At 45.3% G+C, this 12,213-nt stretch overlaps 2 protein-coding genes across 5 annotated transcripts in view; both read right to left on the bottom strand.

The window, feature by feature from the left end:
- Nucleotides 1–12,213, bottom strand: part of LOC123366092 (centromere protein F-like) — a 281,374-nt gene that overhangs the window by 57,300 nt on the left and 211,861 nt on the right. The window lies entirely within an intron of this gene.
- NAPB (NSF attachment protein beta) overlaps nucleotides 1–12,213 on the bottom strand; it is a 33,756-nt gene that overhangs the window by 7,925 nt on the left and 13,618 nt on the right. The window contains exons 3-7 of one of the 2 annotated variants that reach the window (XM_045009205.1): nucleotides 9,739–9,855; nucleotides 7,775–7,821; nucleotides 7,510–7,587; nucleotides 3,498–3,553; nucleotides 2,826–2,910 (exon numbers count right to left, since the gene is read on the bottom strand). In XM_045009205.1, the coding sequence (XP_044865140.1) occupies nucleotides 2,826–2,910; nucleotides 3,498–3,553; nucleotides 7,510–7,587; nucleotides 7,775–7,821; nucleotides 9,739–9,855 (383 nt within the window). The remainder of the gene's footprint in view (nucleotides 1–2,825; nucleotides 2,911–3,497; nucleotides 3,554–7,509; nucleotides 7,588–7,774; nucleotides 7,822–9,738; nucleotides 9,856–12,213) is intronic. The other variant, XM_045009206.1, reaches the window with a different exon arrangement.

The raw sequence follows: 12,213 nt of genomic DNA, 5'->3' as shown, positions 1-12,213 counted from the left end.
ACTATCGCGTCTATCTGCAGCATTCAGTAAAGATAGGGTGACATGTAAAAGAGTCAGAGGATTGTTTTACCTTTCGCTTCTGGGGGTGGGTGGGGGGTGGGTGAGTAGATTGCCAAGCTATGCCCTGACCCGCGGGCACTGTGTTTGACCCTAGAAGCATTTGGAGCTCAGCCAAGAATGCAAATAATTTTAGGAGGCTGCAGGAACTGTGGGATAGCTTCAGTCCTCCAGTCCATGCGCATCCATTTGATTCTTTGGCTTTCCGTTACGCTTGTCACGCTGCAGTGCGCTGAGTCCCTGCTATGGCGTCTGTCTGGAGATTTTTAAAAAAGGATTCTGAATTTCATCTTCTGTAACGGAGCGCTGATAGAACGGATAGAACGGATTTGCCTGCCCTTACAGCGATCACATCCGCATGGTCCATGCGGGAGCTCTTTTTTTTATTTTGATTTCGGACTGCATCGCCACCCGTGCTGATCGGAGCTCCACGCTGGGCAAACAGGAAATATTCAAAAGTTCGCGGGGCTTTTCCTGTTTACCTGGCCAGTGCATCCGAGTTGAGAATGCTGTCCAGAGCGGTCAGTGGTGCACTGTGGGATAGCTCCCGGAGGCCAATACCGTCGATTGCGGCCACACTAACCCTATTCCGATATGTTAATACCGATATTAGCGCTACTCCTCTCGTTGGGCAGGAGTACAGAAACCGATTTAAAGAGCCATTAAAATCGATATAAGGTGCCTCCTAGTGTGGACGGTTGTGGCGTTAAATCGGTTTTAGGCTCCTAAAACCGATTTAAACGCCTAGTGTAGACCAGGCCACAGATGCCCACAGAGCTCTGTTTACTGTGCACTGCTTCACAAGTACGGCCTCTCTCTCAGTGCCTCTATTTGCCATTTGATGCAGACTAGGGAACAGTGATTTGATTCTGTGATATCCTGTATTGGGTCCCTAAAGGGTTCAAAAGCAAAGAGCTGATTTAAAATACTCCCAGCCAAAAATCTTCATTACAACACAATAGCTAAGTTTGCAACTAGGTATCCATGAAAACAAAACAGGACATTCTTACAAAAGGTAAAAAAATACATAAAAATAAAAATTTTGAAAGCCAGGAAGTTCACAGATTAGGTCCCACAAACAACCTTAGCGGATCTCATGCCATTGGTCATCCTCTAGCTTCCTACCAACCCTCATGTCTGGAAATTCTGAACACAAATGGTAATATGGGGGGCAGCAAAAACTCTATTAAAATGATCCACTCAAGTGCATCGGCTGCCAGCCGCTCCGCTAGGGATTAGCTCTAGCCATGCAGTATAATTCCTAATTATTTCACAGATTCTCTTGATTATTAGTGCTGTGCACTAGATATAATTAAGACTGAAGCACTAACATTTGAGATTCCAGCCATAAGACTATTTTGCGGTGGGGGAGGGGGAGAGGTGGGAGGAAGAAAGGAGAGACTTGGAAGCACAAGGCATAATTAGCTTTGGGGAAAGTTTTCTAACTCTGCAATCACATGTCCGATCACCCTCAAAGTCTTTCCCCAAAATTATACCAGACAGGGAACCCCAACCCAAGAAGTTATAGGCGTTCAAAACTAAGCTTAGAAAGTAAGTTAGAATTTAACCCTGGAACAACTCATAGAAGCAGTATCTGCCTTTTTAAGAAAAACAGCTATGCACTAGATCTCAAAGGAGTCTGGAACCAACTAAGTTTGAAGTGTCTAGGCCAAGCCAATTCCTAGATACAGTTTGACACACACACAAAAATCACTCACTTTTTCAAAAAGTAAAATATATTTTTGATAAATTACATCTCTCAAAAATTTTAGAGACAAGGTGGGTGAAGTAATGTCTTTTCTTGGACCAACTTCTGTTTGGTGAGAGAGAGAAGTTTTCGAGCTAACACAAAGCTCTTCTTCAGGTAAGAACAGATGCAGTAACTATCACCAGGTAAGAAATGCTCTGTGTAAGCTCAAAAGCTCGTCTCTCTCACCTACAGAAGCTGGTCCAATAAAAGATATTGCCTCAACCACCTTGTCTCTCTAATATCCTGGTACCAACATGGCTACAGCAACACTGCCTATATCTACCAGTAATGGCTCATCTGATTCACAGCATAGTTTGACAAAAAGAACTCTACACCTGACCGAGTCCACATGTGAAATTTCACATCCAGTTCAGTTGAATGGAATGGGCAAACTCTCTCTTACAGCGGGAAACTAGTTGCAGCCTCAACTACTGAGAGAATGCTGATTCTTTCCACAATTAGGGCAGGAAATGATCTCTTTAGTCCACATTCCTGAGACCAATGCAAGATTTAGGGCTTTGTCTACGTTGTCCCGCAGTTTGGACTACGGGATTAGAAATCACAGTGCATTAACGCAGTCCTGTTTGAAGAGGACTATGGTAACATGTTCTCTGTATGTATAAATATCTCCTGTCTGTGTGTTCCATTCTATGCATCCGAAGAAGTGAGCTTTAGCTCACGAAAGCTCATGCTACAATAAATTTGTTAGTCTTTAAGGTGCCACAAGTACTCCTGTTTTTTTTGCGGATACAGACTAACACGGCTGCTACTCTGAAACCTAGGAACACTTTAGTTCATGCCTGCAGTGTCCATGAGGGAGAGTTACAGTGCAGCACTTTAGTGCTCACTGCTATTCACAACCCCACAGTCCAAACTGCGGGGCAGTGTAGACAAACCCATAGGGGTCCAGTTTTAGTGACCACAGGTCCTGACTCAGACATCAGGAGCCGCATACAATATGACAGTTATGGGACTTCAACTACGTTGTCCATTTTATAAAAAGAGTATATATACTAACCTGCTCGTAGATTTCAATTGCCTTCTGGTACTGCTCTAACTGAGCAGCATATGCAGCCACCTTCAGCAGACACCGGTTAGCTGAACTACAACCAAGGACTTCAGTTAAAATAAGTAATGGTACATGTGTCAATTTCCCTACTTCTCTAATAGATACATCCACTAGTTAATGTATGTGAAAACATACCCCAGCAGTTACCTGTTAGAAAAATGAGTATATTAAAAATACCAAAATTATCAGCACACTAAGGCCATATGTTGACTCTGAAAGCTTTCTGCAAATCTACAGAAAGTTCTCTTCCCAGTGACCTATGGCCTGATATTCAGCCCCAAGGAGACTAGAAAGCATGTGCATTAGACGGTGTATGGAAGTCAGGCATTAAAATCTAAACAAAGGTAGAAATCAGTTTTCACATGCAAGCACCTTAATAGGTCTCCAAAGATCTCAATTTGAATACTCATACTGACAGATAGGTAAGTGAATGCCAATTTCATGTACCTAAGTGACAATCTCAGCATCTTAATGCAGGATTTGGACATCTTATTAAAGAATTCACAAATTAGGAGAGGCATATAATACTTGCACATCTTATTATAGGAAAGAAAAAAGAAGGATAAATCCAGACTGTAAATCTTCCTTGTTTAAAATAACTATTCTCTGAAGAAGACTTGCCTGTTGGATTCTTCTCCTTTGTAGTAATCTGCAGCTTGTTCATAATGTGCAATTGCCTAAAAGACAGACACAAACATTTTTCTCTCAACATGTTACTTTTGAGATGAGATTTTTGGGGAAGACCGTATTTACAAAGATTAGAATTTTTCAGAATTCCTCAGGTGGTTTTAGAGGAATACCATGACATCCCATTTTTATTGTCCCACAGGATTATACCAATATTGAAACACTGCAACCATCCCGAATGAACTCTGATTAAGAGCTCGATCTTGCAAAACTGGACTACTGACTATAGCTCTTACTACTGTATGTAATGCCACTGAAATCAAAGCTTTGCAGACAACCTGGAGAAGGAAAGAACGAAGAGGAGAAAGGCCAGCAGGAAAAGGAGAGGGAGATGCCCCAGGACATAATGGGGCTTCTCTGCAGCAAACACAGATGCTGCAGACTATTGTGTACCTACAAGTTGAACAATCCCAGGCTCAGCTCCCGTTGCAGTCCTTGCAGAACTCCACTGCAGCATCCACCCTCAACATTGCACACGGCATCACGGGCCGCCGCCCTACCCCTCTACCACTCCACCCCAGGAGACATTACGGAAAACCACAGCTTCACATACACTGACCTGTGACCGCCACAGTAGCTAAAATGGTCATAAATGTTCTTTCCTCTTGAAAAGTGCTATTCTATTAATTCATGACGTTTTTAATGTCTTTGCTTTTAAATTGCACAGATTTTTCTTTTCACTGGTTTTGTTACTGAATAAAATTTTATTATTTGGAAAATAATTCATCTTTATTAGTTCACAGCATACGTGGCAGAGCGCCTAGCAGTTCTGAAATCACCTACTTAATTGTTACTGCACAGTGTGACAACTCACAGGATCAGTGACCTACACGGTCTAATAATGATAAATGTACAGCAAGCGCTGCAAAATTAATAGGTGCACTGACAATGTTATAGTCCGACATGTACCCCCAGCACCACACAATTCCTAATAGGCCACAAAACAGCAAGGCCACATATAGAGCACAGTGCACCACAATGCGTTCCTGCAGCTCATTGTAAAAGTGCTACTTCAAAGCCTCTCTGAGTCATACAGCTGTGATAAGCTCTTCTAACAGCCCTTGTATCTGGCTGTTTGAACTCCGCCGAGCCTCTCCACCTCTGCCCTCCATCCCAGTGGCAACCTTCCCCCCTTTGCTTCACAGAGATTATGTAGGACACAGCAGGCAGCTAAAACCATTGTGATATTTTTCTTACCGAGATCCAATCTTGTGAGTAAACAATGCCGGTGTCCCTTCAATCTGCCAAATGCACATTCAACTTCATTCTGCACTTCTGCACCTGCTGATCTGGTAGTTGAATCTTTCCTTGCTGCTGTCGAGGTGGCTGGGGTCTGGCTTCATGAGTAAGGCTCAGATTTTGTCAGGAATATTTTCAGTAAAAATCACAGACGGGTCATGGGCAATAAAGCCTGTGATCTGTCCGTGATTTTTACTAAAAATATCCCTGACACAATGGGGAGAGAGGAGGGTCCAGCACCTGCAGCGACTGGGGGCTCTGGGGTCCCTGCTCGGCCCGCCATGGCTGGGCAGAGGCAGGGAGGCTCCTGCAGCCTGCAGGACCTCCGGGGAACCCCCACCATCCACGGCTAGGAGCTGCTGAGGGCCCGCTGCCAGCAGCGGCTGAGAGCTGTGGGGCTGCCTGCTGTCCCTGGGGCACATGTCGCGGCGGTCTCTGGAAGTCATGGATTCTGTGACTTCCATGACCTCTGTGACATAGTCGTAGCGTTATTCATGAGCCACCTGAGCAAGGGGTAGGCTAGGTCCCCCAGGATCACTACTGGCATTTCAACGTTGCCAGTGGTTATCTGCCTGTCAGGAAAAATAGTCCCTCCTTACAGCTTTCTAAAAAGCCCTGTGTTCTTAAAGATGTGAGTGTCACGCACCTTCCCTGACCAGCTCACACTGATGTCAGTCAAGCATCCCCAGTGATCCACCAATGTTTGCATAACCACACAAAAGTAGCCCTTCTGTTGATGCGCTCTATGGCAAGGTGGTCTGGTGCCAAAAGAGGGATATGAGGGCTGTTTATTGCTCCACCACAGTTCAGGAACCCCATTGTTGCAAATCCATGCACTATGCCCTGCACATCGCCAAGAGTCACAGTCCTGCGCAGCAGGAGGCGATTAACGGCTCTGAACTGAGGCTTGCATTACAGTCACTTGCATGACAATGGCCCCTGCAGTGGGTTTTCCAACTCCAAACCGATTTCCCACTGTTTCCATGGTGCAATCGCTCATTTCCCCACTGTCAGTGCAGCTCACGTTTTGGGGTCCCTGCACTGGAGGTCTGGGGCGACCTTGGCTCACAGATCTGGGAATGTGGCCTTGCACATCCAAAAGTTCTGCAGCCACTGTTCGTCATTCCAAGCCTGCATTAGAGTGCGATCTCCACCAGTAAGTCCTCGTGTCCAGAAGCAGCACGCCACCATCTCCAGCTGCTCCATGAATGCCAACAACCTGGCATTGGTGCTCGCTAGATCTCACAGCAGTCTGTCCTCCAAGGAATCGTCATGTTCCTCATTGATTTGGTTATTTTTGCAGCTCTGGATTGTGTGTCCTGTGCTTGCAATGCTTACAGCAACAGTGCAGAGCTGTGCAGGCTTCCGTGCTTCAGTCAGAGATGGTGGATAGCAAGGAGAGCCATGTAGGTTCGTGGGATTTTGAAAAAAGGAGCAAAAATTATGGGATATAAATGACATTACGGGATGGAGACAGTTGCACACTGGGAAGCTGACCCCTTGATCCCAGTCACCCCTGCACGACTCGTTTAGGCCCCATCATGCATTGCCAAAACTTCCCAAAAGACAGTGGCGGGTTGCACACTGGGACTCCTACCCATGGTGCACAACATTGTCCATCGACAAAAGCACTCCTGGTGAGTACATGCATCACCGACACAAGGAGCCAAGTATGCACACGCACAAGCAATATTCTAACAACAGCAGCTTAATGCCAACATAACTTGGGTCAACCAAAGTTGGCAGTGCACACATGGCCTTAGAGGAAAGACAGATATCGAGTGGACTCACTAAAAATATCACTTCTCATGACAAACCGCACTTTCCTTGTAGGGTAAAGGGAAAGAGTCTCTCATCCAAGTCTGTTAGCTCTGACATGCTTAGCATGCAAGGCTGCAGGCACCACAGACATCCTATCACACTTCTGCAATGATTTGTCAAATCATATTAAATGTGTGTAGCTTGATTGTCTCCCCCCCTGCAAAGAGCTGTACCATATAAACAACTTCTGTGCAATTCACACTTTCCTGTCAGTCTTTCACAAACACTTTTAAACTGACCGACAGTGCATCATCCTCATCAGGTCTGAAATGGGGTCTGGGGTATTTCAAAAGCACTTGCGTAAATCTAGAATAATAGAATATCAGGATTGGAAGGGACCTCAGGAGGTCATCCAGTCCAAGCCCCTGCTCAAAGCAGGACCAAGCCCCCAACTAAATCCCTGAATCCCTAAATGGTCCTCTCAAGGATTGAACTCACAACCCTGGGTTTAGCAGGCCAATGCTCAAACCACTGAGCTATCCCTTCCCTAAAAGTGACTTGCTCAGTCCATCTGCTTCAGGCCTCCATATGAAAATCAAGCTTCCACTGATGATCATAAGGAAAGGAAGAGGTAACTTAAAAACATGGAAGAGAGGGGGAGAAAGAGGCACATCAAAGGCAAAGACCAAACAACTCATCACTGAGGCTTGATCCTGGTATCACTCACACCAAGTTGAACTACGCTAACTTCACACACGTTACTCCTGACATATACCCACATCAGCAGGATTGGAAACAAGCCTAGAGACTTCGAGTTCCTGGAAGAGCCTGATTCATGAAGTTCCCTAGGCCAGCAGAGTGAAGTTTCATAATCATATGCAGTTCTGATAGCACATTCAAATGTACACAGTTTCAATGAAAAGTTCTAACGGTTTAATCAGCTTACCTTTTCAATATCTACCAGCTCAGTCTCATAAATCTCTGCAATGGTGATGTGATGCTTGGCGGCAATAGTAAATCGGCCCTAGGATGGACAATTTAAAAAAAAGATATACGGTTTTTTTCCCCTCTCTCCTTTAAGTACTTGTGGCATTTATTACTTTTAATAGAACAACGATTTAATAAAACTTGTTTAAATAAAGAGGCATCAATCTAAGTTGCCACACATTGGGATACCAACCCCAACTCCTCAAGGCAATACAATTTCTTACCAGGTCTGTGTAAATATCGATGGCTGCATTTAAGCAGTTCATAGCCTCTGTAGCGGAAGCATTCAGGAAAAACAATGAAAAATAAAATCAGCTGAGACATCCAGACATTGTTCAACAGTTCAGCTTTCACCAAGGCAAGGCAGTATTTCTGCTGTGTGTCTGTTCTGACCAGAAACCTAAATAGCCAGCTCCTCAAACAACCAGCTATCCAGGCTCTGAAACTGCAGACATACATTTTAATGCCCCAAGTGCTACACATACAAAAACCTCTGAAATGTGTGAACTAAAAGTGCATTTGTATTGGCAAATCTAGTAAACATACAATACCAAATTCCATGGAGAAATGCACATCCTATGTACAAACTGATTTTTCCCAGAGCAAAATTTTGGCTTTGAAAAGTTACAAATTCAAAAACTAGCATGTACAAAAAACTAGTCTCTTAGTTTGCTTTTGAAAATGTTGTCCAGAAGAAGCAAGCTTTTAGTATACTCAAATACCTAGTGAATACACAGGAACTCTGTCAATATTCATAAGAACATAAGCATGGCCATACTGGATCAGACCAACAGTCAAACTAGACCAGTATCCAGTATTCCGACAGTGGCTAGATGCTTCTGAGGGAATGAAAAGAACAGGGCAATTAGCAAGTGATCCATCCCCTTGTCCACTCCCAGCTTCCACAGTCAGAGCCACTGATGGACCTATCCTCCATGAATTTTTCTAATTCTTTTATGAACCCCATTATAGTTTTGGCCTTCACAACATCCCCTAGCAATGAGTTCCACAGGCTGACTGCACATTGTGTGAAGAAGTCCTTCCTTATGTTTGTTTTAAACCTGCTGCCCATTAATTATATTGGGTGACCTCGGTATTTGTGTTATGTGAGGGGGTAAATAACACTTTCAGATTCACCACTGTCACACCCTTCATGATTTTATAGACCTCTGTCATATCCCCCCTTACTCGACTCTTTTTTTAAGATGAACAGTCTCAGTCTTGTTAATCTCTTGTCAGATGAAAGCTGTTCCATCCCCCTACTCATTTTTGCTGCCCTTCTCTGGGCTTTTTCCAATTCTAATATATCGTTTTAGAGATGGGGTGACCAGAACTGCACGCAGTATTCAAGGTGTGGGTGTTAACAAATAGTTATTTGAAATCCAATTGTGTCCATGTGGTTTCCCCATATTCTTAAGGCTGTGAGAGACAAAGGACACAACATATAGGTTGTTTGAACACATCTTTGCCCATGAGCCAGTGTCTTTTCTATCCCTAAGAGAGTTTTGCGATCTTTCCCCTTTCATTCGCCCACCCTCCACTGAAAAGTCCAGACAGAAAGCTGAACAGGTCTCCTTACTTGAGTCTGTCAATGATGTTTCCATAGGAAGTCAGAGGGGTCACTGTTACTTAATAAGAAGCATCCTTCATGCTGTCTACCATAATTCTAAATCCTACTGGCTGAGAAACAGACAAGGGTCCAAATTCTGCTCTCAGTTACACCAGGGTAAATCCAGAGTAATTCTGTTGAAGCTACTGGATTCACTCCAAATGTATACAGGTATAAACAGAACACAATCTGGTTCACAACTGACATCGACAGAGACAAAGAACTACTTCTTTAGACCTGTAAATCCCAAAACACACAAATGGTAAAGCCAGACCTATTATGACCAATCTTATTTCAATAGGCTCATGAAAAAGTTTAATCAGATTGTTTCAATCCAGTACAGACATGATAAATTTAGCATTAGTTGCAGAACATGAATGAGGAAACAGGCCGTAAGCAAACTATTTCTTGCCTCTCTATGAAGTGCTCACACTCCAAGACCGTACTCAAAGTGCTTTACAGAAAACCACACTGAAGATCTTAAACCAAATATCTGGCTTACAAAAGGAAGCCAGCCTGCCAGTTACTACACAACTAACAGGATTTGTATATTCCTGTACAGTATTTCATTTGCCTTACCTTGTGGATCTGCCTTTTTGTAAGCATTCCCAGCATCCACAAAACCGATGGCTGCATCATGTTTACTCTGTAGCTGCATATGGAGCTTAGCTGCCTGACAAAATGCATTTCCTGCAGCTAGGAAAGAAAGAAATCGAAAAAGATTAATATTTCCAGCCTCATTTAATAAGCATGAATTTATGGACATGCCGACAGTAAAAAGATGAGCATATGCTGCTTCCCACTACCTGAAGAACTTTAATAGATATGGTAACTATGCAAGTGGAAGAAAAGGCACATGAATTCCAGTGACCAAATCATGCTCTCAGATACACATGCTTGTGATTTGTGGAGAACTGCTATCCTTAAATGTGCAAAATCATGGCGTTAAGAACACATATGGCCAAATTTCAATAGACCTACAAAATTATAATTTTTGACTGTGCACTCTGATGTGCAAACAAAAAACTGTATTTGTAAGCAAAAATCAGGTCACCATCCATAAAACTACCCCAAAGGTTTTCTTCCATGCACAGAAAGAGGAACATTCAGCGTAGGAGGCCCACTGAAAATTTAAGGTCACATTTTCAAAGAGACAGCTTTCCTTCTGCAGCTTCAATTTGCATATGCAAAATCTGTACCCTCACTTTTATGTCTGAAATTGGATGGTGTACTCAACTCTGAGTACTTCACCTCTACCGGATTTGTAGGTGCAATCAGGTAGTCAGAGGTGGATCATACAGATGTACTTTGACTTGCTACTGCAATTAATTCTGTGGGTGTCAAACTGCAAATGGAAACGGCACCTGAGAAAAGGGAGGCTGAGACCTATCCCTTTCTGAAATTTTTAGTTCCTGCAACTTGATGGCAAATGAAGCAATAAAATCACTGCTTCTTACTCCTGATGGCATTCTGCGCCAAAAAGTTAAAAACTCTGCATAAAAAATATACAAATTCTTCACATAGAATTTTAAAAATTCTGCAAAATTCTGCAAATTTTATTTGTCAAATAAATGTGGAGGCTCCAGCACGGCATTGGGGAGTACAGGCCACTGGCTGCACAGATGTGAGAGATCACTGTGCAGCTCCCCCCTTGGGACACAGACTCAGTGGTGAGGCTGCACCCAACTCTGACAGCACAAGGACCGGGCCTGACCTAGAAACACCCAGGGCCCTGTCCCTCCATGCCAGGTGCACGAGATGCGGGCAGACAAGCTCAGCAAGGCAGGACCCAAGTGTGGATGGATCCAGGTGTGGGTTGAGAGGCAATCCGGGTGTGGGTGGCTCAGTGGGGGATCCGGGGGGGGGGTTGGATGCACAGGGGCAATGGTAATGGGACTCTGCAGGGGGTCCAGGTGAAGGTGGTTGGGGCTTAGCAGGGCAGGTCTGGGTGTGGGGGGGGGGGAGGGAAATAGAGCTCAGCAGGGGGTCTAGGTATTGGGGGCTCAGTAGAGGGTCCAGATGCTGGGGGAGGGGGCTCAGTGGGGAGGGGATCCAGGTGCAGCTGGTTGGGCCTCGGTGGGGTGGGGATCCAGGGGCGGGTGGCTTGTCAGGGTGGTCCAGGTGCAGGGGGAGTGGACGGGTTCTGAGTGCAAGGGGGTGAGGGTCAGGGGAGGAGGGGTCTGGATGCATGGGGGTTGGGCGGATGGGGAGCAGCTCCCTGAAGAGGGATCCCTCCCCCTGCAGCTGAGGAGCAATGGGTGCAAGAAGTGGCAGCGGGCTGGGGAGGGCTGGAGTTCACAGAGCTTCCTGTAGCTGGGAGGGAAATTTGGGGGTGGGTCTGACCTGGTCCCGGATGCCATGCAAGGGAAGAGGAAGTCCCGTCCTACCCAGCCCAGCTGGGACTAGCAGCTGAGCCTGGCGCAGGGTAGAAGCCACCAGCCGGGTCTTCCCCAGTCCCGCCCCCTGCCCCCCAGTGATTTATCTCTCTGCCAGCTGCCCTGGGCACCCGAAACATACTGCTGGGGAGGGTCGCATGACCACTCTTGTGGCTTCCCTTTGCTTCCCTGTCAGAAAGTCATACTTCTGTGAGGAAGCAAGGAAATCTGCAGGGGACATAAATTTTTCACATGTGCAGTGGCATAGAATTCCCCCAGGACTATGTTTCTGTTACTATTTCTACCCTATCCTAATACTGACCAATTCACACGTTCAGACTGTGCTACTCTGGGTAAGTCTTCACTACCGGCCGGATCGGCGGGTAGCAATCGATTTCTCGGGGATCGATATATCGCGTCTCATCTAGACGCGATATATCGATCCCCGAACGTGCTCCTGTCGACTCCAGAACTCCAGCAACGCGAACGGCGATAGCGGAGTCGACATGGGGAGCCGTGGACGTCGATCCCGCGTCGTGAGGACGGTAAGTAATTCGATCTAAGGTACTTCGACTTCAGCTATGCTATTCACGTAGCTGAAGTTGCGTATCTTAGATCAATCCCCGCCCCAGTGTAGACCTGCCCTCAGTAGTGTATGTGCATTTAGCAGGAGATTGTC

Source organism: Mauremys mutica, chromosome 3 (assembly GCF_020497125.1).
Source record: "Mauremys mutica isolate MM-2020 ecotype Southern chromosome 3, ASM2049712v1, whole genome shotgun sequence".
Lineage (NCBI taxonomy): Eukaryota > Metazoa > Chordata > Testudines > Geoemydidae > Mauremys > Mauremys mutica.
Note: the sequence above shows the minus strand (reverse complement) of the source record. Positions and strands in the feature narration are given on the sequence as shown.